This window comes from the organism of the source record quoted next, unplaced genomic scaffold (assembly GCF_019419815.1).
Source record: "Pyrus x bretschneideri cultivar Hongxiangsu unplaced genomic scaffold, Pyrus_bretschneideri_v1 Contig45, whole genome shotgun sequence".
In the NCBI taxonomy this organism is placed as follows: Eukaryota; Viridiplantae; Streptophyta; class Magnoliopsida; order Rosales; family Rosaceae; genus Pyrus; species Pyrus x bretschneideri.
The window spans coordinates 1,244,851-1,272,500 of record NW_025999779.1 but is presented as its reverse complement, the minus strand read 5'-3'; the positions used below and the strand labels follow the sequence as shown (position 1 = coordinate 1,272,500).

General features: G+C 38.2%; 2 protein-coding genes and 1 long non-coding RNA gene across 3 annotated transcripts; 1 reads left to right on the top strand and 2 right to left on the bottom strand.

The window, feature by feature from the left end:
* The first annotated feature begins 8,382 nt into the window (after window positions 1–8,382).
* LOC125469772 (WD repeat-containing protein 3) lies at window positions 8,383–14,406 on the top strand. The gene is made up of 12 exons (XM_048567544.1): window positions 8,383–8,502; window positions 9,516–9,728; window positions 9,880–11,001; window positions 11,201–11,323; window positions 11,889–12,070; window positions 12,151–12,382; window positions 12,555–12,764; window positions 12,873–13,001; window positions 13,481–13,548; window positions 13,831–13,950; window positions 14,163–14,213; window positions 14,291–14,406. The coding sequence occupies exons 1-12, from the start codon at window positions 8,383–8,385 to the stop codon at window positions 14,295–14,297; spliced, it is 2,577 nt and encodes an 858-aa protein (XP_048423501.1). The 3' UTR covers window positions 14,298–14,406.
* A 2,073-nt stretch (window positions 14,407–16,479) lies between these two features.
* On the bottom strand, window positions 16,480–17,970 carry LOC125469760 (expansin-A9-like). Its single transcript, XM_048567529.1, has 2 exons — window positions 17,027–17,970; window positions 16,480–16,789 (listed from the first exon to the last, which is right to left on the bottom strand). The coding sequence occupies exons 1-2, from the start codon at window positions 17,545–17,547 to the stop codon at window positions 16,480–16,482; spliced, it is 831 nt and encodes a 276-aa protein (XP_048423486.1). The 5' UTR covers window positions 17,548–17,970.
* A 5,054-nt stretch (window positions 17,971–23,024) lies between these two features.
* Window positions 23,025–24,511, bottom strand: LOC125469801. The gene is made up of 2 exons (XR_007252064.1): window positions 24,304–24,511; window positions 23,025–23,481 (listed from the first exon to the last, which is right to left on the bottom strand). It is a non-coding gene; the product is annotated as an uncharacterized LOC125469801 (long non-coding RNA).
* Between the last annotated feature and the right edge of the window lie 3,139 nt (window positions 24,512–27,650).

Sequence of the window (27,650 nt, the reverse complement as noted above, 5' to 3'; positions counted from 1 at the left end):
TGCTGACTCTATAAGTTAAAAGTTTTGCAACATGCCCCAAGAGGGCCAAGGTTTGTGCAACCACTAAAGCCGAAATGTACAATTATAGGAGCTACGCGAATTTCCTCTGCTTTCTACAAGAAGCACGTGTCCAGCTCTATAAGTTAAAATTTTTGTAATTTATGCCCCGAGATAGCCAAGGCTTGTGAAACCTCTAAAGTTGAGATTCGCGACTATAGCAGCTTTGCGAACTCGCTTGCTTCTTTCAGAGGCCATAAGTTGGCTGCCGGCTTTGTAAGTAAGAAATCTTGCATTTTTCCTGTTGCACGTAAAACTCCTTGAGCGTCAAAGCTGAGACTAAAACCTAAGTGATGAAATGGGATCGACTGCTCCGTTAAGGCAGCTCACCCAGTCGCCCATCCTACGGTAAAGTTTTGCAAAAGATATGGCGAAATAGAAGGATAAAGCAAAGAAAGGAAAAGTGTTTATTAAATTTCTAGCAAATTAATAAATCGGCTCGAAGGCCAACAAAGTTCAAATAAAGCCAAACGAAGAGGAAAAAAAGAAAATTCTTAAGTCTAAGCAAAATGACTACTCATCGGTAGCCTGTGCAACCATTTGTCCCTCGACTACCATGCCTTCAGCAACCGCACCACTCTTAGCAGCCAAAGCTTCTATCAACTCATCTTCAGCCACCCTTACCTGGACTGCTTGACCCTCAGCTGCTCCACCAAAGGCAACCTCGAATGAGAAATCAAGCAAATCAATCGGAGAAATAGAGAAAGTCTTAAAGTCATTCTTGGAAAACTCATAATCCGACGGCCTATCCTGAAAATGATCTACACAGTCAAGCTCGTAGAAATTGGCCTGACAAGAAGTAAGTGTCAATTTGTGACCGACCTTCTCATTCTTCATCTGCACATTCTCCTCAACAAACTAATTGTGAGCGTCATACAGCTTACCCTAGTTCCTTTTTTAGGTTCTCGCTAGTAGACAGGGCACCTTACAGATTCACTTCCTTAGACTCAAGCTTACTAGCAACATGCTTGAAACGAGACACTTCAGCATGTATGAAGACAAGCTCATTTTCCTTGGCAAAACAAGCAGATCGTAGCTTCGAATTGACACGCTCAAGTTCCTTGTGAAACCTTATCCTTTATCCGCTTTATCTCTTTCTTCAAAGGCAACCCGCCTTTCTCCTAACAAATAGAACTAAGTAGTTAGCACCACTCATGGTACTCAGCAGGAATGCCCAAGGCGATGTGCACTTTATATCCACCAAAGTTCTTAGAGTTGAGCCAAATTTCGAATCTACACAAAGTAAGAAGGATAATTAGTAAATAGAAGTCGCAGAGCAGCTCAATAAAAATTCAAGTAGGCCGGGAATGAAGCAGTTCACTTACCACTAATAAAGACAGCCAGAACAATCAACTCAGAAGAGGAGTCAGACTCCCACTCTCCACTAACCTCCAAGGTGTCTCTCGCCCACTCATGATCACATTTGCATGAAGCATCAAGCAGTCTATGGCGAGACTTTAGCTGCCCCACGCCTTCTTTGTGGCGAATTTCAAAGAAGTACCATAACTCATTTATAGTCAAGCCAAGATCAAAGAACCTACTCAAGTTTAAGAACCCCATCATCGCACGAACTGCATTTAGGGAGCACTGAGCAGGCGCGCATTTCATGGAGCAGATCACTTCTTGGAAAAGACGCAACATGGGAAAAGTAAATCATAACATGAAGTAATACGGATGGAATTTGATAGCCCTCTTCCTAGCTGTGGCACCCTCGCCACACGGTTTATGGCTGCTATCATCCTTCACCCGTTTGACTCGAACCCCTGACGAAATCGCATGCTTGTACGTCTTAAGAAAATCAACAAACAGCTTGTCGGAATTGATCTTGATATATGCAGCCTAGAAGTAGCCCATCTACCACCTTGATAGTATAAAGGTAGAGGATACTCGTCATTTTTGCGATCGAAAGAATACATCTCAAAGTTCCTACAAAAAGTGCGAAGAAAAAATATTTAAAAGGCAACTTGCGAAAAATAATAATAATAATAATAAAGGACTGTAGAGCCCAGTGCTCCCATGCCAAGCCCCACGACCCAGCCCTCACTCTCTCTTTTTTTCCTCTAATACGGGCCCAAACCACAGGAGTCTAGCAGCCAGCCAAACCCCACGGCCCAGACTTGGCTCCCTCTCCTTCACACACCTAGTGCAATACAAAGGGCCCAAGATTTTTTAGCCCAACATGCCAACAAAAGAAACCCGACCCATGCTGATCTCTCTCTCATTCCGCCCACCATAACAAGCTCGTGCCAAGCTCAACCCAGATGGGCTAGAGCTTCGCAGCTTGCCTAGCCTAGCACCCTAGCACATCGGCCATCTAGGCTTAAGCCGAGCCGATCACCTAGCCCACGCCAGCTAATCCTTGTGCCACTTCACCAGCAGTTCCGTGGCATCATTGCCACGTGTTTCTCACGCCTCCCTGGCCTCCGCCAAGCTAATTTTTCAAGTCCCAGGACTCCCAAAAAAATCAAGAAGAAGAAAATTCATATTTTTTCTTACCTTGGTGTGGCATGGAGAAGAAGAACAACAACGAATGACGACTCTTTGGAAGGGCAAAAGAAGAAGAAAGCTAGGGGAGCGGGAAATATTTTCCTCTAGTTTCTCTCTTCCTTGTTGGAATGATGATTGTTCTCCAAATTTATTTAATCCCTTGCTTAAGGTAGAATTAAATATGTATTGGGGGCAATTGGTTTTCTTTTCCTAGAAGAAGTATATCTCCAAATCAAGAAAGAAGATCAAGTTCAAATTGAGAAACAACTCTACAAGCTCATGCAGCTTGGGATTTCTACACCTATTGACATTTTCCTACGTGCAGCCTAATAGGTGTGGGGGCATTTGTGGAGCCTAAAATAATCCCAAAAATTCTAGAGGCAACATGTGGATTTTTGCTCAAGAAAGATAAGATTGCCCTCAATAAATGGGCAGGCTTCTCAGATGTTCCCACGCGCAGTTCACACCCTTGAAGGTTCCAGCAGCTGAATATGACTGCCCACAACTCATATGCCCTTGGCAAAGAAAAGTCAAAGCATTAATGATAAGAATTAATTACCCAAATTCTATCTTTAATACGTTCTCAATTGCAGATTGACTACATTCCAGTAAGTAATCCCAATTTAAATTAATTAGGGATAATTACTCCATTATCTCAAGTTATTATTTCTTATTTAATATCTTGAGAATATTTCTCCATAAAGCTTGGCCAATAGGATGACGCCATGTGTAGGGTAAAACCCTAATACTATGGTTGGCCCTCTCCTCTTATATATACTTCATATTCTACAAAATTTAAGAAGCTTTTGGTACCCTAAAAAGCCCTAAACACTTTATTCTCTCCAGAGAAACTGACTTAGGCATCGGAGATCCATTGGCCCACCAGACCTTGTGGGTGTGTGAGCCTTAAGTCTTTTATCAAAGGTGTTGATTGTTTTGCAGATACATTTTCATTCAGATTGAAGACGGTGAAAATTTACATCGACAAAACCTGATTATTCTGTTAATTGCTAGAGTATATGCGCCCGCGATAGCTTCAGGAGATTGGTTCATGCCCATTTGAGTGGAGAAGCCATTTAGAACTTCACCAATATGATAAGGATGATTAAGACGTTGTATCTTCCATAAATCAATTACTTAGTCAGAAGAATAGTCAATTAACTCAATTACTTAATATTTATCGATCGCTACTTTTATATAGATGCACAGGCATGCATGCAAATTATACTATTAAATTATAGAAGATGGGTTTAAGTGTCTTTTGTTTGAATCGTTCTAATGATCTGTAAATTATATGAACTTTTTTTTTCCCAAGCCTAAGGTATCCCACATCGCAAAAAGTAGGACTAATCTTCAGAGAAGCTTGAAGCCTTCAACTAGAGCATTACCCGTGTTTTTGTCAGTTTCATACCTCGAACAAAAGATAAAAGAGTACACCTGACTTGAAACTCTATAACAATTTCACCAGACCACTTGCCGCGGTTAACTGTATAACCATTGAGAAGTCTACATGTTGCATTAGAGCCACTTTAGGGCAAGGGCAACATTTGTTGTGGAGTATCCAAATGGATTCACCAAATTATAATTAACGTGTTTTCACTATATAAATATGGTCGGAATTGTTTGTTCTTCCATTTGTGGTGGAGTATCCAAATGGCTTAATCAGAGGTTACAAACTTATAATTAATGTACTTTTATTAGGTAAATATTATACTCGGAACCGTTAGCTTTCCAATCATAGTCATGGATTCATGAGATTGGTAGATGGGATTTGGCACAGTGGCGTATGGACCAACCTCCCATCTTTGATGGGCTTTAAGTTTCAGATTCATAGTTCGATCTTTGGGCCTTCTTTCCGGCTTTGTCCAATTCTTCTTTGAGCAAAAATAATTTTTGGGTTTAAGTGCATTTTATATCACAAGTTTGGGGATTATTTGCAAAATAAACCATGACATTTTAATTTTTGCATTTTACACCATGTGATTTCTGAATTGCATCAATTTAACGTCTTCGTCAATTTCATCATTTAGTTAGATGTTAAGTGGTGATGCGGCATAAACTTAGCCCACATTTTAAGCACTCATTGACCGTCAATTTCTTAAAAGGATTAAAAGAGTAAAGTACTAAATATTGAAATTGACGGTCAACGAGTAGCTTAAAATGTGACAAAGTCTATGCCACATCACTACTTAACGTCTAATTAGACGGTGAAATCGACGCATACATTAAATAGTGTAAATCAGAACCATGTGGTGTAAAATGCAAAAATTAAAATCTCGTGACTCATTTTACAAATGACTTCAAACCTTATGGTGTAAAATGTAGCAACCCAATAAATTTCTATGGGGACTAAAAATTCCTTTTTTTCCTGTTTTTGGTAACTTTCTATCCACTTGTTGTTATGATTTGCAAACGTTTTATATGTAGAATTCATTGTTAGAAAACATTTGGACTATTCTTTAACTGGTAGATACAAATTGTTTTAGGTAATCCAAAAGTTTATTAAGCTTCTATTAATAATATTCCTTATAGTAAGCCTAAATTATGTAGAATAAAAAGTTAAGAGTTCTAAAGTTATATTTCACTTCAAATGTGGCAAATTGGTAAATGCAAGTTATCTACAATGCATATAGAGTGGCCCTTTTTTTTTTTGGTTCTTTATTTCTTTCTTTGAACATACATTATTATTTACATCAAGGGCGAGGGGTAGTCTCAGCCTTTAGTAAGAATCGACCTAAGACCTTTCGCTTACAAATAAAAAAGAATGCTAGTAGAGTGTAGTAATCAATGGCTCAATGCATATACAGTTAAATTTGACATTTAACTTCAAAAACACAAATTTTAACTTTTGTATCTCCTAAACCCCAAACCCTAAGCTTTTTACATGCATTAAATAGATATTGAGTTAAACTAAATTCAAATATTTGACTCCATATTTTTCGGTTGGGTTATTATACAAAATAGTCCCTGAGATTTGCATGATTAATAGAAATGATCCCTGAGATTGAAAATCAATAGAAATGGTCCTTGAGATTGTTCACCATCCATGATTTTGGTCATTCCGTTAAAAACGATTTTGGGCAATTTTCAAAACTTTGTAATTTAATCGTTTCTTAACCAAATTCAACCCATAATATATCAAAATGAAGATAGGAAAGTAGTAGAATAAGATTATACCTATTTGGAAGGCCAATGGTTGTCGGAGATGGCTAGAAAATAGCCTGAAAGATGACTGATCCGCGGGAAAACTGAAAAACTAGCTAGAAACTGGGTAAACTTTAAACGTTCATAACTTCTTCAATACTCAACCAAATCAAGTGATTCAAAAACGAAAATAATACTTCTTGATGAGACGAAGAGAATGGTACCTTTTTCGAAGGCTAAATCGCCTTGGTTTGCTCGAACAACGGCTCGAAAGTGTTAACAATTTTCGAGTTAGCCACTTTCGAGCAGTTTTCCGGTCAAACCACGGCAAGTTAGCAGTAAAGAAAGATACCATTCTCTTCATCTCGTTGAGAAGTGTGATTTTCGTCTTTGAATCACTCAATTTCGTTGAGTATTGAAGAAGTTATGAATGTTTAAAGTTTACCCAGTTTTCGGAGAGTTTTTCGGTTTTCCCGCGGATTAGTCATCTTTCAGGCTATTTTCTGGCCATCTCCAGCAATTATTGGGCTTCCAAATAGGTATAATCTTGTTCTACACTTTCTTATCTTCATTTTGATATATTATGGGTCGAATTTGGTTAAGAATTGATGAGTTACGAAGCTTTGAAAATTGCCCAAAGAGTTTTTTAACAGAATGACCAAAATCATGGATGGTGGACAATCTCAGGGACCATTTCTATTGATCATGCAAATCTCAGGGACCATTTTGTATAATAACCCTTTTTCGGTTCGTTAGATATAACCTAGTTCAATAGTAAGCTTTGTGTTTGATAACCTAATACAACACTCACAGTGCGAAGCAACCAAATCAACTACACACTACCCCGAGAAAGGGATCACCAATCAGCTCATCTTAGCGATTAAAACACTAACCAAGACGACACTTTCACCGCACTAATGAGCACTGCTGCAACCATGAGTAGATTAGTTCACAAGGGGCAGAGTCATTTGATGTGGTTGCAAAAGGCAAATTTGAAAGCCCAAGGTGGCAGGTCATCCGGATCTGAGCATGCAAGCCTAGCCACCAAATTGGTTGAGGAGAGGTCACCACCATGGAAACAATTTGATGGAAGTGGAATCAACCCACCACCAACCACAAAACCTACCTTAACCACGATTCTAGCCCAAAATCAAGGAAGAGACCTTGAAATGGGTATGGCTCGACTATAGGTAGAGGCTCAAAGCCATGGACGAGCTACTCACAAAATGGTGGGAAATAACTACCGAGGAGGGGGGGAGGGTGAAGGAGAAGAGGTGCTATAGAAGCTAAGAGAGGGTAAGGGAGACGTGAGGGAATAGGCGGCGCGGGGAACGGGGAGGGAGTGGAGGGAATAACAAAGGTGGAGGGGTTGGCATAGGGTTAGGATAGGTGGAGCAAGGGGCCGGTGGCTGAGATTGCCGAAAACACAGGGTTTGGTTTTGAAAGGGAGAGTCGGGGAGAGAGAAGGGGTGAGAGACAGAGAAAGTTATAATCTATGTTCTTTTTGTAATTCCTAATATGAGTATGAGTGGTAAATATTCAAAATCATGTCATATTGACTTAAATCCTATGAATTTAGTGTGGTAGAATCACTATATCTTACGAATATTTAAATTTCATATTTTATAAACTATTAATAAACAAATGTCTTTAATAATTATTTAAGTTAATGTTTATGGCTATCTAATATGTGTGTATTTATGAATTGTTGAGATTTGGATGGTCAGTTTTAATTGGGTTAACAATACTTTAACCCAACACAACCCACTTATTGAATGAATGGTTGAGCTTCAACTCGAAAATAAATTTCTAAACTTTAGATTTCAACTCATTTTCATTGGGTTGGTCGGTAAACCAACTAAAATGGCCATCTAATGAAAAAGAAGCAAAAATAGGAGAGGGAAAGAGAGGTTTTTTTTTTCTTCATACGGAAGAGTGAAAAAAAAAATATTAAAAACTTGTTTGAACATACTTTTAAATGAAAATACTTTTAAAATGACTGAACTTACTATCAAAACCTTTTTTTTTTTTTTTTATTTGAACAAACGATAATATTTATGCTAAGTGGTGAGGAAATAGGCTAAGCCTCACATTGGGTTAACAATAATATAGTTCAAATTCGTTTTTGGCAATAATCGAATCTAAAATCTCTCACTTACCAGTAAAATAAAATACTATTAGACCGTAATCCCAAATAAAATCAAAATCCATTTTAACTCTTGGCAATTTTAATAAATTTAAAAAGGATAGGGTATTAAGGTAATTGCAAACATAAAAACCCTAAACCCTTCTTCCTCCCGCTCACCTTCCTTCCTAATCCTCGACAACAGAAAACACTCCTCTCTGTAGTCCCTCCCTTTCTTCGTCTCTCTCCGCCGGCGCGCCAGTGGCCATAGTTTCAGTCCGGATCTTCGGAGAACCAGAGGTATTTAGCTTTTAACCCAAATTGCCCACGATTTCTTTTCGACTTTTCCAAAATCGATAAAGTTTCAGGTTTTCAGTGGCTCAAATTGTTTATTTTTCTGGAATTGTGTTTAATCAAATTATAGAATTGATGTCGGTGAAATCTTAAAGTTGATATTTATTCAATTTTTGGCTTTTGGCTTTTGATGTTTGTATCCAATGTCTTAGAAATTACTTTTCAGTAAGCGCTTATCTGCTGCTTCAATTACTCTTCGGTATGCAGAATTAGCCATGGTGAAGTCGTACCTGCGGTATGAGCAGGCGGTGGCTTTCGGTGTCATTGTCTCCGTCGATTCCAACATCACATACAGCAGCTCCGGGAAGCACCTTCTTGCTCCGGCCTTGGAGAAGGTAGGTGTGTGGCATGTACGGCAAGGCGTTTGTACCAGAACACTAATCCCTGCTGCTGCGTCGCGGGGACACTCTCTATCTGTCACCTCCATCGCATCCTCACATACTTGTCTGGTAAGCTTTCGAACTGAGTTGCTATGTGTAAGTTGGCTCAAGTAAGCAGAGGATGTAGTTTTAGTTGAATTTAGTCCACTTGATGATAAATTAGTATTTAGAGATTAAATCCTGCATTCCTCGATCAAAGGCTTTGTTTCACATAAGGAGGAGTCAATTGGTCATGGTGGGAGTGGTAGCCCCCTTCTTACTTCATAACAGAAACAGCAGGGCATGATTCAAAGTACCCTTCTCTTTGATCCCTCAGTCTCATCACTTTCAATAATAAAATCCAAGAAAAAGCACGAAAGCACGTATAGACTATAGAGCGTGTCTAATATCAAGATGCCAACTATGTCTGTATTCTGTTATGATCTCATATAAAGTCTGCAAAGCCATCTCAACTCTCAAGCTGTGAGTAGAAACTTTGTCTCCATGCTTAGCCCCCGTTGTCTTTTCAAGATGCCAACTACAATCTTTCTTTTTTGTGGGTCTCAATTTAAAGTTTTGGAGGGACCTTGTAATATTTGTATCACTTGTACCTTCTCATTGGGTTTTTTGAAATAATATAAACTTGGATCAATAAGCAACAACATTGTCACGATGTTAATTTTCTGACTAATTATTTTGGTTTAATCAACAAATGTTTGTCTATTAGATTTGACAAAACGCACAACCTCCTCCAACAAAATTGAAACTGAGTACCTCAAATTATTCATTTATTTATTTACCAATTGTGTAACTGTATTGGGTTAATGTCAAATTGTCAATCTCAGTAAACGTTTGATAGGAAACTACAATTAAATGAAGAAAAAAGTCCCAATGGAATTTGAATGTATTAACAAAAGATATATGATTAGAGTTCTAAAAAGTTAGGTATGGTGGATATAAAAGGTGTAACTAGTTCTGACTGCAGGTAGCCTAGTGGGTATGCTGATGGTAATATAAGAATTTGGGATTCTGACAAAGGAACCTGCGAGACCACATTGAATGGACATAAAGGAGCTGTCACCGCTTTACGCTACAACAAGCTTGGATCTATGCTTGCATCTGGAGGAAAAGATAATGACATTATATTATGGGATGTGGTTGGTGAGACCGGCCTATATCGCCTCCGTGGCCATCGAGATCAGGTTTGTATTACAGTTTTCCAAATTAAACCTATAAATTTTGGATTTACTGGAACGAGTGATGGGCTTTGCTTGTTGATCTTACTTACATCATTTCTGAGTTTGACACTACAGTGCTATAATTTATTTAGTCTGTTTCATTCATGTAATGTAGGTGACTGACCTCCTTTTCCTGGATTCTGGTAAAAAACTCGTCAGTTCCTCAAAAGATAAATTTTTGAGGGTATGGGATCTTGATACCCAGCACTGCATGCAGACAATTAGTGGCCACCATAGTGAAATTTGGTCCATAGACAGTGATGCAGAAGAAAGATATTTGGTCACTGGGTCTTCGGATCCAGAACTTAGGTTTTACACAATTAAGCATGAAGTGATACATGAGGAATCCATTTCTAATATAGGTGAAAATAAAATTGTGAATGATGGAGAGTCATCGACCAAAAATAAATGGGAAGTTTTGAAACTGTTTGGTGAAGTTCAGCGACAAAGCAAGGATAGAGTTGCAACTGTGAGATTCAACAAGTCTGGTAATTTGTTGGCTTGTCAAGTGGCAGGTAAGACAGTAGATGTATTCCAGGTACTAGATGAGGCTGAATCAAAGCGTAAGGCAAAACGTAGGCTTCACCGGAAGAAAGAAAAAAAATCTGCAAAAGGGGCAACTGAGGTGATGGAAAATGGCGACACAAATCACGGAGCTGGAGAAGATGGAAATAGTCCTGTGGCTACGGTTCCTGATGTCTTCAAGCTTCTTCAAACTATTCGAGCTAGCAAAAAGATATGCTCCATCTCTTTCTGTCCTAACACTCCAAAGAGTTTGCTAGCTACAATAGCTTTGTCTTTGAACAATAATTCATTGGAATTTTATTCGATTGAAAGCAAAGCAACAACAAAAACACATGCTATAGAGCTCCAAGGACACCGGTCTGATGTCAGAAGTGTTACACTTAGCTCAGACAACACGCTCTTGATGTCAACTAGTCACAATGCGGTAAAGATTTGGAATCCAAGTACTGGTTCCTGCCTTCGAACTATTGATTCTGGATATGGCATGTGTGGTTTTATCGTTCCTAATAGCAAGTATGCACTTGTCGGAACTAAAGGCGGAACAGTGGAAATTATTGACATTGGAAGTGGCACTTGCATTGAAGTAGTGGAAGCTCATGGTGGCACTGTTGGCTCCATTGCAGCCATTCCTAATGAAAATGGTTTTGTCACAGGAAGTGCAGATCACGATGTGAAGTTTTGGGAATACCAAGTTAAACAAAAGTCTCCCCAAGTATGTAATATATACCTTCTTTCTACTTGCAGTTCTAATCTTTTAGTATTATCAGCATGCTTTTTTCTTTTGGGATACACTACTTAGTTCTGGAGCATGATACAGTTCTAATCTTGTAGTATTATCAGTATGCTTTTTTTTCTTTTTTTTTTTTTTCTCATTAAAAATCTTAATTTCTGGATTCACTATGTTTGAACAGGACTCTAAGCACCTAACGGTGTCAAATGTAAGGACTATGAAGATGAATGATGATGTCCTCGTGGTTGCTGTTAGCCCTGATGCAAAATATGTTTTGGTTGCTCTGTTGGACTGCACAGTGAAGGTCAAATTGACTTATCTTGCCCACTTAATTTTCATTATGTCTTCATTTGGTTTCAGTTGTTTCTTATGTTAGATTCTTCGTAGATTGTAATCCAACAGAATATTTAGTTTTGAAATTCAACTCTAAGAAATGTTGTACATGTGAATAGGTGTCATTATTTAGTTTGACTTTTGCTTAGCATCTATATTCTGTATCTACGTTTTCAGAAGTAGTACCTCTCTTTTCATGCATGAAATCCTTGATTAATTATGTAAAGATCAGTAGCATAGCATCTGAAACTAAAATAGTGAGGATACGGATATTAGATTGATTAAATCGATCATGATGTCTATAAACTATCTTTGACGAAAACTTCTAGTATGAAATGCTCAGGATTAGTTTTGATCAAATTATAGGGTTTGGAGAAAACATTTTGTATCCTGAAGATTTATTGTTGTTCCCCTTAATATTAATTGTTGTTCCCAAAAGGTTTTTTTTTCTGAGGGTTGTGTTATCTCTCAGTTGGTAACATCTGCATTACTTAGTGCCTGTTGTTAACTAATGCATTTATGCTTCCTATTCTTAGGTTTACTATATGGATACATTGAAACCTTTCCTTTCCTTATATGGTCACAAGCTGCCTGTTCTATGTATGGATTTATCATCTGATGGCGATCTATTAGTGACTGGATCTGCTGACAAAAATTTGAAGATTTGGGGTTTAGATTTTGGTGATTGTCATAAATCCATATTCGCTCATGCTGACAGGTATAGTTTTTGTATGAACAAACATAAATTTTGATGTCTGAAGTTCGTTGGCAATTTTAGTGAATTGTTCGATGATGCAGTGTCATGGCGGTGCAATTTGTACGAAATACACATTACATGTTTAGTGTCGGGAAAGATCGCCAAGTCAAATACTGGGATGCTGATAAATTTGAGTTGCTTTTAACTCTTGAGGGACACCATGCTGATGTTTGGTGCCTTGGAATTAGTAACCGTGGTGATTTCATTGTTACGGGATCTCATGACCGATCAATACGTCGTTGGGATCGTACTGAAGAGCCCTTTTTTATCGAGGTAATTGCTTCTTGTGAAGATGAAAGAGACTTTACACTTGAACTTTTGTTTTTACTTTTTTATATTCTGTAGTTTGCCTATCTCTTCTGGTGATGCTGATGCTTTAGGATAAAAATGGGACTTCTGTATAACATGCCTGTTGCTTTACTAAAATTTTCATTTGAAATTGCAGGAAGAGAAAGAGAAAAGGTTGGAAGAGATGTTTGAGTCTGACCTCGATAATGCATTTGAGAACAAGTATGCACCCATGGAAGAAATTCCTGAAGAGGGAGCTGTGGCCTTAGCAGGGAAGAAATCAAAAGAAACAATTACAGCTACTGATTCAATTATTGACGCACTAGATATAGCAGAGGTAGAATTGAAGCGAATCGCCGAACATGAGGTATGTTTGGTTTTTTGCTCTATAATCTCTACTAGTTTGATCTGTAGTTTAACACTGCAACAAAATCTCCGTGGTATCTCAATTCAATTCTCTCACCATGCCTTTCAGGAGGAGAAAAGCAAGGGGAAAGTTGCTGAGTTACAACCAAATGTTGTTTTGCTTGGGCTTTCTCCATCTGATTATGTTCTTCGTGCCCTTTCAAATGTTCAGACAAATGATTTGGAACAGACGCTACTGGTATGCTTGTCGTTTTCCTTACATGGCTACTCATTGAAACAAACGAAAGTCCCTTACTGCTAGCTCAACATTTTAGTAGTTTGACTTATTTGTTTAGCTGGTATTTCTTCAACTGCATATTTGGTTTAGTTTTGTTGAATCAGTAAATGGAATGTGGTGTTACTAAAATGAATCAGGTCCTTGTGTTTAGCTTCCTTTTGGATATTTTTTTTTGTGCCGTCCACTTTGCCTGAAGAAGCTCGTACAACCGTACTTGTATATATTCAAATTCTCAATTAAAGCTGCTGGCAATCTACTCCAATGAAATCAACTGATTCAAAAGTCAGAGTGCACTGTGCATCTTTTGTTTTCTGAAGCCATTTTAGCTTCTCTCCCTGGGATTTTACTAGATATCTTTATATGGTCAAGGTGTAGTCGTAACTTCACCATTTCAGTTCCAATGTAAATCAGGAAGCTAATTTGAACTGCATTATTTGCAGGCTCTATCATTCTCAGACGCTTTGAAGCTCTTGTCTTTCTTGAAGGACTGGACTTCAATCCTGATAAGGTTGGCGTCTCTACACTTGTTCAAAACATTGGCATCCATTGATATTTATTTGTTGCACATGCCTTTATCTATCTTTTTAACCCAGTTTTTTTCAAGTGTTTATTATTTAGCATGCATGCTTGTATTTATTACTGTAAGCATTCAGCACGCATGCTTGTATTTATTTATTTTACACAATTTGTAGGCGGCTATTGCCTTAGGGCTGACATGAAATGTTATAAAGGAATGAAAAAATCTTAAAGTTTTAGTGTTTAAAGCGTTTTTCAACTTTTTTTTTTGCAGATTGAACTCGTTTGCAGGGTTTGTACATTCCTGGTGCAGATACATTATAATCAGTTACTTAGTACGCTGGCGGCCAGACTTGTGTTGTCAGAGTTGGAAGAGATTTATCCAAGAGTTAAGGTAATCGTAATGTTGCACATTCGTACAGAAAATTGTTATTATGTTAATATAACATTTGTTACTACTGCTGCCTTGATCCAAAAGTTACATGAAATTAATTGTGTATAAAAGAAAAGGATGCTACAGAAGTTCCCCTTTATGTAGTTTCTGCGTAAAATCTTTTACAATTTAAAGATTGGCGTTTAACATGATGAGGATTTAATCTCTCTCAGGAATGCAAAGATACTATTGGTTACAACATTGCAGCGATGGAGCATATTAAGGTGCGGCCATTAAATTTCTGGCTATATGTTTTGTCGTCTAAGGAAAATACTTTTACTCATTAGGCTTCATGTTTCAGCAACTGAGGGCTTTGAAATCAGGTGGATTGTTTCAAGATGCAAAATCAAAGTTACAGGAAATTCGTGCGCAGCATTCTAAGAGTCTAGAAGCAAGGACAGATACGAGAGAAGAAAATGGAAGAAAGAGGAGGAGAAAGAGCAAGAATCCAAGTGACGTACATGTTAGATTGTTCGACAAATGAGTTAAGTCTACGATAACCGGCTGTTTTGAGAAATTTGTGTTGTGGGATTAATGCACACTAAGCGTATTAGTGTTGAAGTATTCTTCACTGACTGGAAGGGCCTCATGGATGCCCAATGCTACTGTCAGTTTCATCAAGACAAGTGCAGAAGTTTCCTCAAATTGTTTACGTTTCGTTGTTTGCATACTGCACTGGTGGTGGTTCATCCCAGAGTTTTCAAGGCACTGAAAATCGCTCGGTGTTCTGCTGGGAATCTTGTAGTGGAAAGGATAGGGGAGACTCCAATTTGGTAACCACTTTAAATCAGACTTCTTGTTGTAGTTTATTAACGGTAGCCGAGGAAATCTTACTAAACATTTTATCTGGTTGATGCCAACACTGTTCCAATTACGTTTTTGTTAATCAATTTTAAATTTACCATAAATCTATGGGAACTTTAACGAAAAGCTCCTGATACTGTTCACTTTAAGCGAAAAATTATATTTTTACACTAAAAAATCAATTCAGTACTATTTATTTTATCCTTTATTTTGTATTTATTGTTAAAATTCAAAGTTTTTAAGTTATTTTCATTGGTTTTCTTAAATCTAATGGTTTAGAACATCTGAAATCAGAAGTAAAGCACTCGCCTCCTTAACCCTGGTGCAGCGATGCCTCTCTTCACGTGTCTGAAAAATCATCTATGGTTAAAGCGACGAATTTAGTTATATTTTATGAAAAAGAGAACTAATTTGATCACCTATATTTTAAGTTTCATTTCGTCACTAGTGACTTCCTTCTGGGTGCTGCTTTAAGTCAGGGCGGTATGGTGGGGTTTCGATCATGCCCTTCGTTAGCCTGTTCGACGGCTCGCTCCCTGATTCCTCGAGCACTCTCCTTTGCTCGGAGCCTTTTGTTGATGACCTCGCGGGCATCCTCACCTCTGCTCCCGACGTTGCTTGGGGGAGGGGGAGGATGAGGAGTAGCCCCAACTCGGGACGTGCTGCCGATCTTCTCGGTTGTCTGGTTGATCTATTCCAGGAGGTCGTCATGCTTCTCCTTAAGTAGGCTGTTTTGGGCGTGGAGGAGATTCCTTACCTCATTCACCTCTCCAACACCAGCAAGTATGTTATTCATCTTCTCCTCCAGGCCGGAGAGCCTGGCCCTCTCTTCTTGTCGTCCTCTTCGGAGGGTCGTCTCGGGTCTGCCCTAAAAGACCCTATCTCTCATTCTTTTACTGCTCATCCCTCGCGGTTGACCTCGGTCACAGAAAGTTCCTAAGATCGTCGGGTGAAAAATGCAACCAAATTGCATGAGTTTCTCATAGATAGCGCCAAACTTTTAACACTCAAAATTTGCAAATTAACAAATTAAAATACTAAACCCTTTGGTGGGCTTGGGACATGGACTAGAATGAAGGGGACTAAAAAATTTAAGTGGTTCACCCCTCAAAATTGAGTTACATTCATTGTGGTCCTCATGTGGGCCGGCAAATGGTATTCTTTGGTAGTGTAATTGCCATGGTTCCAGTGCATCACAAAGAACAATTGTGAGGAATCAAGATGGATTGATGTAGTTCTTCTACGCCTTGGACACTAAAATATTGAACCATGAATGAAGAAAGGCATGCGAGAAAACCAAATTGAGAAATAATAATTTTCAACTGATCTAACAACGACATGTTTGATCGGAAAAATAAAAAGATAAAAGAGTGATGTAAATTCAATCATCAATCTTATTTTACCACCAACACCTACTAGTGAAAATGTTTGTGACAAATGAATATACGGTGGGTCAAGAAATATGAGAGGCGGGTGAGTGTACTCAAGAAAAATATTGAAAGAGGACAATTTATGAAAAAGTGGTATGGTACATACGAGTGCCTTGCTATTATTATTACAAGGTCAGGCAAGAATTCCATGATCAGTATATATACATTTGTAAGGACAAGCCAAACTAGTTCACATAATATGGTGTGGAGGAGTTCAACATGCACGAAGCATCGAAGCTTATAATGTGCTTTTGATCTATCGGAAGTTCTTCCCTTCAAAAGTCTGGCCAAACTGCCAAGTCTTTGGGGCAACATGCCACGAAGTTGAGTGTCTTCTATCACTTGCTTCAACTCGGAAGGTTAGTGACTCACCGACCATCTTGGCACCAGTAACCCACCGCTGACCCCACATCCGACTCATTGCTGTCCATTTGAGCTTGTCGGAGCCCTTCACCTGCACGCTGATGATGTCCCCAGCTCCTCCCACGTTCCATACCAACACTTCATTGAAATAAGGGTTCCCAGTTATTGTGAATCGCATGCCTCCTTTCTTCTGACATGGAACCCTACAAAACAGTTCCTAGCAATCGTTAAAATCTTTTTTACAACGGGAAGTATTCTCGTTATGCGATTAATATACGTACATGTTATGTTATCATGCTTTTTAATATTTACCATCGAAATCCATATGTTAGTAATGTGAGGTTTAGATTGCGAGTCTTGCAACATTAGTATTCGTAATAAAACCATTTATATGTATCAAACACTCAATCTATTTAATGCATGCATGTGAATTTAATCACCTGCGGTACGTGACTGGAATAATGCCCGCCTTGTACTCAGCAATGTTGATGAACACAGGCTTGGCTATATCGAAATGCTCGCGTGGCGGATTGCACCATCCTCCATTGTCACTAGCCTGATTCCAATTTGGTGGGCAATTGTTGGTTGCAGTAACAGTGAGAATAGGGTTCCCTGGCTTGCACCATTGGGGCTCATCCACACACTTGATTTCATAGCATGCACCACATGACTGCCCATTGCTGAACAAAGCATTGCTCAGAGCCACTGTCTCGAGGCCATAGCCTTCTTGAACCACGTCGTGGTAACCACAAGCTCCGCCAAACGTTCCCGAGCCGCCTTCGTAGAATGTGGCATGAGCTTGCTTCCAAGGGCCAGCAGTGAACCTTGGCTTATGGTGCTTTATGGGGTGGTGAACTCCAAACCGGCCGCGGTTGGCAGCAACCACATGGAGATGGTCAGCTAGCACAAAAAGAAAGACAGCCAAGGAACCCAAAAGAGCTCGTAGATTAGGCAATGTCATGGTGATTAATTTCTTTGTTTTTAATTTGAAGATTCTTGTGCTGCTTGGTATATGTTATATAGTACAAGATTGTTGTTATTTTTTCAGTTGCAATTGTTTCTAGTTTACTCTCTACCTCTCATTCAAATGCCATTGCCAGCAATACACTACCTGTATATATTGTAGATGGTTGTAACTCCTCCCTCTCTTTGTTGCTTGGAGATGTCATAACTCAAAATCTGAGAATTTTTTTAACTAGATAGAAAGCCAAAAAACAACTTAAAATTATTTTTTAAATCTTACTTTATACACCAATCTATTTATGGTCTCCCCCTCATAACTTCATCATTTCTGTTCTTTCTTTAACTAAAATAAGAATGACTCGATGGGTCTCTATGACCCATTGTCGCTACAAAAAAAAAAAAAAAAAAAAAAAAAAAATACAAAAATGCCTCGATAGACAGATAATTTTTCATCGGCTAAACACTGGTTTTGTCATGGATGCCTTTAGCCGATGGAGGTTCATCGGAAAAGATTAGTTTGGCTAAACCCACAGCTCGAAACCTTGAACGACAATAACACAATTCCGTCAGGCAAAAGACAGTTATCCTGACGGAAATATCTGTCGAGTGAACATGTGTTGACCAGATTGACCCAATGAAATCAACTTGCCCGACGAGGATATCTAGTAGGCTAGCAAAGAATTAAATAATGTAATGAACTTGACTCGACGAAATAGTTGTCAGGTTAACTCTAAGAAACCAAATTTTAAAAATATTGAATATTTTGCACGACGAAACATCCATCAGGCTAACATTTTTTAATTTAAAAAAACAAGATTAAAAACGAAATACTAGACGCACCTAAACACCATAGATACCAGCCCCCCAGGTATGGTCGCAGAGGCATGGAGGCCTTTCTTAAGCATATCGAGTCGGCGTCTCTACCGACCCGTATTATTACTACGCTTAGGATCATAGGACCAACCATACGCTTTGTATCATGACCCACCCGAAGCTGAAAGACTTGTGGAATCGATGTAGTATTCCCAACAATGTCATCATTTGGTCACCAACCGTAGGAGAAATACCTAGCCGACGGTTACACGGTTGAGTGGCCTTCTCTGCCGAAATCTTCAAGTCTGGTTTTTGGTTACCTTTACATCCCTTCCTTCATCGCATTATAGTTCATCTGGATTTAGCTCTCTACAAAATCATCCTAACGCCTTTGTTTCTTCCTTAGCATGTGATTGAGCCTATCCTTACCCTCATTCGACACTTCTATAAATTGAGGAACAACCATGACCATGTTGGGTTCTATAGCTTCCATCACTTGCTTAGCTCTTGCTTACTCTTTGCCGACAACCCCTTAAACCAAAGGCCCTACAAGGAAAGTTGGTTCGTTGTAAGCAGCAACAAGAGACCTCATCTGAGGTAGAAACGACTAGTGCTTTGGTCCCTAGGTGCTTTGTGGGTAAAGATTGAAACAAAACTAACTTTTTGTTGTTTTCTAATTTTACGAGTCTTTGTATCTCGCGGTCTGTTTAAGTTTTCTAACTCCCTGAAAATCCCTTTTGCAGTTGATTGGTCTGGACAAGTATCTTTTTCCGAGGAAGAATAACTTTAGTTGGTAGTCATTACTTCCTTGCCTTCCAAAGATACTTCTACTGCCGCTATACTGATTGCCTACAGAGCCAAGGGAAAGAGAGCTCTCCTGTAGCATTTGGAAGCAGCCTGCCCGCCAGGGTGTTAGGAACAGCGGGTCGAGCACTTCTCCTGGCAGACGTTGCCAGCCTCCAAGGGTGGTGCTGGGTACCTCAAGTCCTGGCACGGGTAAATCTTTGCATATACGCCTGATTACCGGTGACTTGGATGCCTCTATCTTAAGAGGTTGGCAATTAGTGCTTCTGCCCCTCTACGGTTAGAGGGGTCAGGTTCGACCGTTGTGACAGTTGCGTGCTCTAGGACACCTTCCCCCAGGAGATTGACTTCTTCATGTACATTTGCAAGGGAGTCATTCGCTGGGATAACATCGTAAACGCTGCTGGAGGTGTTGAGGGGAACGCCCAGGAGCAGTTGGCCTTTGCCTTCGATCTCCAAGCTGGGTTAAATTTTCTTCCTATCTCATATTCTTCCTTCTGCATGTAAAACATTTTTTCCCTGGCTAACTTTCATCGTTTTTCCCTTTGCTGGCTTTTTTTGCCCAATTCCAAGGGCTCCGACACCTATTTAGGGAGAAGCAAAAGTGCGCCGACCATAAGCAGAACTTGAGAAGGTTGTAGGATGATGTCCAGGCCAAGGAAGTGGAGCTTGGTCCCCCAGAGAGCGGCAGAGGCCACTAAGGAGGAGGCCATTCCGCTGCAACTGAAGACCAAGCATTTGGCTAAGCAGTAGAGCGAAGCTGCCACAAGCAAACTCAAGGTTATCTTGGAGTTGGGTAAGGTTAAGGATGCCCCTCGAGCATTAAGGGAAGAGAATGAGAGCCTGTAAAGTTCCTTTGATGAATCCTCCGAAGTTAGTGGTCAATACATGAACCACCACCTTTAAACTCCGGTCGGGCAGGAGTTTGCCAACAAGCTTCGTTCCATGTACCATTACACTTCCCATTTTCTGCTTACCCAATCTAAAATGCTTCATTTCTGAGCGCTCAAATCCACATTGTGGTCATCGCGAACTCTTTTTCTTGTTATCTTCTTCTAAAGACTCGTCCCTCTTGCTCGAATGTTATCCTCCGTAAACAGACCAAGGAAAAATCTTACTTGTAGAGTTTAGTTGATGAGTGTTACCTGATTCTCGGAGCAAGTTCTTCAAACTGGGTCTTTTCTTACAATCTACCACGCCCCCACTTCTTGGGTAATACTTTTAGGGTGACCTTCATGCTCTGTTGAGCGGTCGGGCCGTTCAACAGCTGCTGGGGTTTGGTGCGAGTGATCTTCCAAACATTGCGTGAACTCCTAGGTCGTCACATTATGGCCAGTTTGGGATTGCTGTTTTCTTTAAACTGCTTATATTGTGCTTTAAGAATAATTAGCTATAAAATAAAGCAGTTGACCGTTTGGTAAACTCTATTTTTAAAAATGTTGTGAGCATGAAAAACGGTGTAAAAGAGTTTGCTAAATTTTAATGTAAAAGTGATATAATTGTATACAACGACAAAAATGGACATGATAGTGTGGGCGGTAACGACGTTAACAGTGGTAAGGGTAATGGTTGTGATGGTAGTGCCAATAAAAGCATGTTGTGGTTGGACTACAAAGGTAACAATGGTGTTATGGGTGGCGGCAACTGCGATGGTGGCAGTTATTGTTGTGGTTGTGGTGGCATTGTTGGTAGTTGTGTTTATGGTTGTAGTGGTGACGGTGGCGGCAAAGATGGTAATGACAATTATGGTTGTGGTGTTACTTGTGGCAGGTATAGTTGTGATGGTGGTGTGTGATTGTGGTGTGATGGTGGCGGCAATAATGTTTGTGATAATGACAATGTGGTGTAAGAGGTTAGAGTTTGTAGTGGTATGCGGAGGTGATCATTTTGTTCTCCAAGGATAAAATGTGTCTAGAAGGATAAATAATATTTTTCAAAATTAATGAGCGTGTTACAATAATTAAAAATAGTCATTAAGGGCTTAACTTTACTTTTTATCAAAGCAGCTTTAAAAATCAACATGTAGGTTGCTTTTAAAAGTTGCTATATGGAGACCATTGCTTTTAAAATATGTAGGATATTTTATTTTTACCAACTTTTTTACTGTGTAACTTTAAATTGAAGTAACTTTTAGTAAAATAAAAATAAAAATAAAAATAAAAATGCAATACCAAATTGGGCCTTAGTCTTCACTTTGACCACCGAGGCAGAACATACCCTATAGACACTTGATCACCTCTAACAATTCCCACCCTTGTAGGGTCGAGAATTTCATCACTAGCATCCTCTGGTTGATTGTCATGTCCATTTCTGTAAGGAACAAACTTCCCAATATCACATTGTAGGAGGAAGGGCAGTCAACCATCGTGAACATGGTCGTCAAACTTGCCCTCCTAAGATGGACCCCGATTGATAACGTGAGATTTATTTCCCCAATTGGGTGTACCATAATATTCTCAAACCCTATAAAGGAAACCACATGCCCACACAGAAGATCCCTGTTGACCTCCAATTGGTCAAACATCGTAGAAAAATTACATTCACCGAGCTTTCGTTGTCGACGAAAACCTGAGTGACGTCATAGTTGGTTGTCTCAGCCGAGATGACTAATGGATCGTTATGAGCCTGTAGAACTCTGAACCCATCTTCCTCGTTGAATATGACAAGCTCTACCGAGTGCTTTTCCACCCCCTGACAGAGTAGATCATTTAGATAGGGTGTATATCACCTTCCTGTAGGTTGGATCACAATTTGTAGGGGCGCCCGACGCTTGAGAAACGCTAGGCTGGGCTGTAGACCTGTTCGCTACATGTAAGATTTGAGTGTCAGGAAGAATGAGTTCTTGTTCTCGACAAACTAATAGCTCAGTGTATGAGTTATCATGTTGAGGAAATTTCGATCCTACTTGGCTAAGATTAAGAGTCCTAATAACATGCAATTATATTCAAGTAACCTTATCAAGACTTGACAAGAGTTCAATATCTATGATGACTACACCGAAACCCTAATCAGTTTGGAATATCCAAGGTATCAGTTAATTGGCCTGATATCTATATATATATATACATATCTATATATATATATATACATATCTATATATATATATATACATATATATATATATAGGGAGGTCCTTGCACTCATAATGTTATCTTATCTCGTGCTAAAAACCCTATTGATAGCAAGGACTCTCGGCTGCTTGAGTGTAGAAGACTCATTTTGAAACCCTAGCAGTCATGGCGTCTTCTTCCTTCTCTTTGGAAGATAAGTTTATTTCCCTTAATTGTTTGATTGGTTTATTGTAATCATTTTATGTTTTATCTATGATCCTAGTAACTTGTTGTTTTTCAATTACCTCTTACATGTGGTATCAGAGCCTCTCAATTCGTCTAGGATTCAGAATTTCGATCATGGTTGTTTTTGAATATAATGAAATTACTTATGCGTGTAGTTGTATTATTTTTGTCTGCAGATAAACCTGGCATTCGTGTCATGTTTCCCGTGTTCGTGTTGTTTTCGTGTCATATCCGATATCTTAATGGGTCGTATTGGTAACACCCGTTAAAATAAACAGGTAAAATGATCCGACCCGATAATATTAACGGGTAATATGACTCGACCCGTTACCTGTTAAGGAAAATTTATTTAAAATTGCAGACTAAATTTTTTTCAAGGCACCAACTACTACTAACTTAAATGAATTTCAAGGACCATTTATTTTCAGAAAAATGATAGAAGTGAAGATAGAAAACAAACAACAACAAGAAGAAAAAGTGGGCAAGATTCATTCAGATATAGCAGTGGCAAGACATCACACTGATATGGTGCCCAATATCTTATCAAAGCACTTATAAAATATAAAAGGAATATATAGCGAACTAGCATATGAGTTTTCAACTATGAACAAATTTTTTCTCTTTCAGAAACATGGAATAACTGAGCTTATAAGAACAACAATTTGCTAGTTCCTTCCATAATAATTATTAATTACAGAGGGAGATTATCATATAGAGACAATGACATGATTCAGAAGCACACTTGGGTTATGGAATGACACTATTACATGACTATTACACAACTTTAGATCTCAGAGCTCACAATGTAATTATGCAATGCAGATTATCTCAGGGAGCTATAAATAGGTTCTACATCAAATTCACCAATGCATATTTCAAATGATAAGAAATTCCATCTGATAAAATTGAGAATGAACACTCAGGAAATTCTACCTCAAGCAGTCTACAATAAACTGGCGCACAACATGATGGTTGCAATTGAATGTGTTACCGCATCCCGAATAATTATAGAAGTCTCCCTGTTAAAAAAATAGGACAATAGATTGAGTTCACATCGTATGAATGAAGAGACGTCAAATCAAAAAAGATGGCACGAGAAAAATGTCACAAAATTCTTCAGTTTATGACACAAACGGGACTCTAGGTCTGGGGCATGCAACGCAAACCTGACCTTGTTATGGTTTTCCAATTCAATACCGCATATAAGGTAAATGTTTAAAGATCAATATCCATAGGCAAACAAAATATAACAGCACTATAATGTTGTGCTGCTTCATTTCAGATTGACCACATAACAGCTATGTAATTCATGAAAAATGTACTCATAGAAAGAAGAAATCTCTGGAATGAAAAACCAAATAAGGGGATAAGTATGATACTGATAAAACCAAACGAGCTACTATGCAAGGAGAGGTGCCAAATTGGTCCAACACAAGACTGTGAGACTGGTAAAACACTTGTGTTTAAAACAAATTTACATCAAGCAACAGGGTGCACATCTTGTACTTAACAAGCACTAAACACAAACTCAGCAAACGAAATGCAGAAACTCAAATACCGCCTGAGCAGATTTCAACAGAAAAAGTAAATCAGATATCAGTAGCTAAAATCCAGAATCCCCATATCAGTTAACAAGTCATATAATCCAAAGTTAAATCACTGCATGTTGGAACTAATCAGAGATTGTCATATTTTAAAAACAAAACATGGGTTTTTTTTCAAGAAATGAAAATTCATAATTTCGAATGAAAAATAAGAAACAAAAACATAAGATTTATGAAGATACAACATTAAACAAATGAAAAGAACAGAGATGTAGAGATGTAGAAACAAAATTGAACCTGGAGGGGAATCTGGAGAATGCAGAGATGTAGAGACGAGCAGAGATGACAAGATCAAGAATGATTCCGTCCAGGCATCCACTGCATGAGGGAGGAGAAAAGAGATACTGAGAAAGGCTACCGGAAGAACATATGGCGCGAGAGAGGGGCTACGAAGAACAGGCGGCAAGGCCAGAGAGAGTGTTATGGGAGTGGGGGAGATAGAAAGGGCTTAGACCATCTTCAATGGTGACCTAAAACCTAAAAATATTTAACCTATAAAATTTAGGTTTAAGCCCAGAAACAGCTTTTCTACTCTAACCCTTCTGGCTTAAAATTTTAGCCCCAGATTATCAAAGAATGAATTAAGGCTATTTTTTTTAAATTAACTTTTTTTTTTTAAAAAAAATTTTATGTAGACTATCCTAAATTAATTTTATGAACATTTTAACCTAAAAATATTTAAATTCCGATAAATTTTGAAAAATCACTAAATCAATACATGAAAATCAAGATAAACCACATAAACTTAATACCAACAACATTTAATAAACCACAAAAACTTAAAAAATAAAAAAAACAATTAATAAACTACATAAACTTAATACAATCGAAAACTCATAGACTACATAAACTTAATAATGATATTCACCATCTTAACTTGGTGATGGACTTGGGTGATAGTCTTGAGATGAATCATCATCTTGAAATATACTCCTTGTGGCATTCCTTCGTAAAATTTCATTTTGCTTACCACGTAAGTATCTCTTTCTCTCTAGAGTGTATTTGTTGAGGTCCTCCATTATCAAATTAGTTTCGTACCTTTCTTGCTCCCTATCCCCTTCTTCCTTCATGGCCAAAAGCATTTGGGCCGATTGTTGACGGCACTGGTTTTCGTTCATTATTGCCATTTCGCTAGCAAATTGGGCACGTGTCGGATCTTAGGACTTCCCTTTTCTCTTTGCTTCCTTTTGCTTTTCTCTACCCGGGGGCCTTGCAAAAGAAGAAGTTGGGGTCATTTGTTCGACACCTTCATTGTCGGCAAAATTCACACCTTCATTAACATCATTTGGGGGTGGGACTTCACTATGAAATAATCTTCCACATTGTTGGTTCGCATCGGTTCCCCACCTCGGACAATCCTTGAGGATGTTCCAAGCATGATGCAACTTAAAAGCTTGATTTTTTGGTGTAGTTCTTGTCTTGTAAATTGTCATTGCTTTGTCACCCTATGCAACAAATACATAACAATAATTAGTTGCAAAATACTATTATGTACATGACAACTAAAATATCAACAAATAAACTCACAATTTCTGAGGCGCCCATTCCACTACCCATGTCAACCATGGCTCTCTCCAAGCTTCCCTTCCACAAAGTGCACGCTTTGTTGATAATCTTGCACCGATCATAAACACCACCAACTTCCCTTCGACCGGCGTTGGAGTTTTCATGGAACTTATCAATGATTTTACCCCACAAAACCTTTCTATTTTGATTGGTGCCGACAGCACCATCTTCGCTAACCGAAATCCATGGCAAACATAAAGCAATATCTTCGTCAAAGGTCCAATTACAACCTCTAACATGCTCTTTTGCCATCTTGAAAATTTTGGAAATGAGAAGAAATGGTAGAAAGAAAAATTGGAAGAATTGTAGGGGAAAAGTGAGTTTTGTGTGGATGTTTGAACAAATACATAGGTATTTATAAAGTTTTTGGTTGAATTTTAAGTTAAATAATTTTTTTAAATTAATTTAGCCGTTGGATTTAAATTTGGACCGTTAGATTTGATTATATTCGATCTAAGCCGTTGGATTCAATAAATATATAAATATAAAAAAAAAATTGAACGTGGACCGTTGGATTAACCAACGGTCCAATTAAACTGGTCGTTGGATGAAGAAAAGTAGCTGTTGGGCTATAGTGATGTTGACACACAAGGGGGACAGCCCCACGTGGGTGGGCCTCGGCTGGAAAGGTCCTTGGCGCGTGTAGTGCATTGGGCGAGTGGGTTTTGGGGTGTGGGCTTCACAGCCCAGATTTCACTCTCATCCGTGGGTCCCACTTGAATTTGTGGGCTAAATTGTGGCTGGTATTTGCCTTCCTTTTAGGTTTTAGGTTTTAGGTTTAGTTTAGGTTTTAGGTTGGAGTGGATTTGGGGGGGAAAAAAAAGGGAAAATTTAGGTTTTAGGTCACCATTGGAGATGGTCTTAGGGCTGGCTTTTGTTTTGAATTTTTGATCAGATCAAATGGTAAAATTGGAAAATACAAGGGGTTTTTTTGTCCCAAAAATTTCTAATAATATAAGTGAAATAGAATCCAACAGTACAGATTTACTCTCATTTATCTTACGACTGTTATTTAAGTAAAGTCTTTAATAGTTTTTTAATAAATGTAGAAGTGTAAAAAAATATAGAAAAAATATATATAAATGCTCGTAATGATAAGCTTTACAACTTTTATAAAGAACTTAACTTCGAAATTCGTCACTATAATCATATAAATCATAGATCAAAATTTAACTATTGATTGTTGTTTACATTTACGCTTCATTTTTCTCATCAAATTTTATTTTTTTTCAGATTTTCTTTTTTGAAAACATGATCTATTAGAGGATGCAAGAAGATGAATGGTTTGGATCATTGATATTATATTCAGAGTTTTACGGTTAGTGAAAATATTGCTTGATGTTTATAAAGTTTCTACAAATTATATGACGTTGACTCATATTTCAGTTAACCGTAAATATCGAAACGTGATATCAAAGATCTAAACCGTTCCTCTTCTTACATCCGCCAGATGATCATGTTTTCAAAAAAGAAAATTTTTAAAATGAAATTCAGTAACAAGAATAAAGTGTAAATGACAATCGATGGTTAAATATAAATTTAAGGTTTATGAATTATAGTGTTGGATTTCGAAGCTGACCCCTTCATGAAAGTTGTAAAGTTTGTTATTATGAATGATTGCATATTTTTTTTTACATTTTTTACACTTCTACAATAATTATTATTAATTTTATTAATTTTGCCCTCAAATAAAAAAAGTTATTCATGAGGGTTTGGAGGATTTTAAAAATCTAAATGATAAGTTAAATGTAACCATTATCTACTCGTGGAGGAATAATGATGAATCACGAGTGTATATATATTTTTCACATTTTTCATACGTGTATTGTATGTATGTCTTCTTAGTAACCTATACAAATACTATACTAGTTTATTTTAATTTTGGACAACATGTTAAGTAAAATTTATCCTAGTAATGATAATAAGGAGCTCTCATAATAAAAATAAATAATGACCAAAACTTTTTTTTTTTTTAAACTTATATTGAATAATAATACAAAACTGTCACATCCCGGCCT

Bases quoted from the DNA above. Each gene is read 5' to 3' on its own strand.
- LOC125469772 (XM_048567544.1), top strand. From the start codon at position 8,383: ATGGTGAAGTCGTACCTGCGGTATGAGCAGGCGGTGGCTTTCGGTGTC. The intron at 13,002-13,480 runs GTATGCTTGTCG...CATTATTTGCAG, and splicing joins ATTTGGAACAGACGCTACTG to GCTCTATCATTCTCAGACGC. The intron at 13,549-13,830 runs GTTGGCGTCTCT...TTTTTTTTGCAG, and splicing joins TGGACTTCAATCCTGATAAG to ATTGAACTCGTTTGCAGGGT.
- LOC125469760 (XM_048567529.1), bottom strand. From the start codon at position 17,547: ATGACATTGCCTAATCTACGAGCTCTTTTGGGTTCCTTGGCTGTCTTT. The intron at 16,790-17,026 runs GTGATTAAATTC...ACTGTTTTGTAG, and splicing joins ATTCCAGTCACGTACCGCAG to GGTTCCATGTCAGAAGAAAG.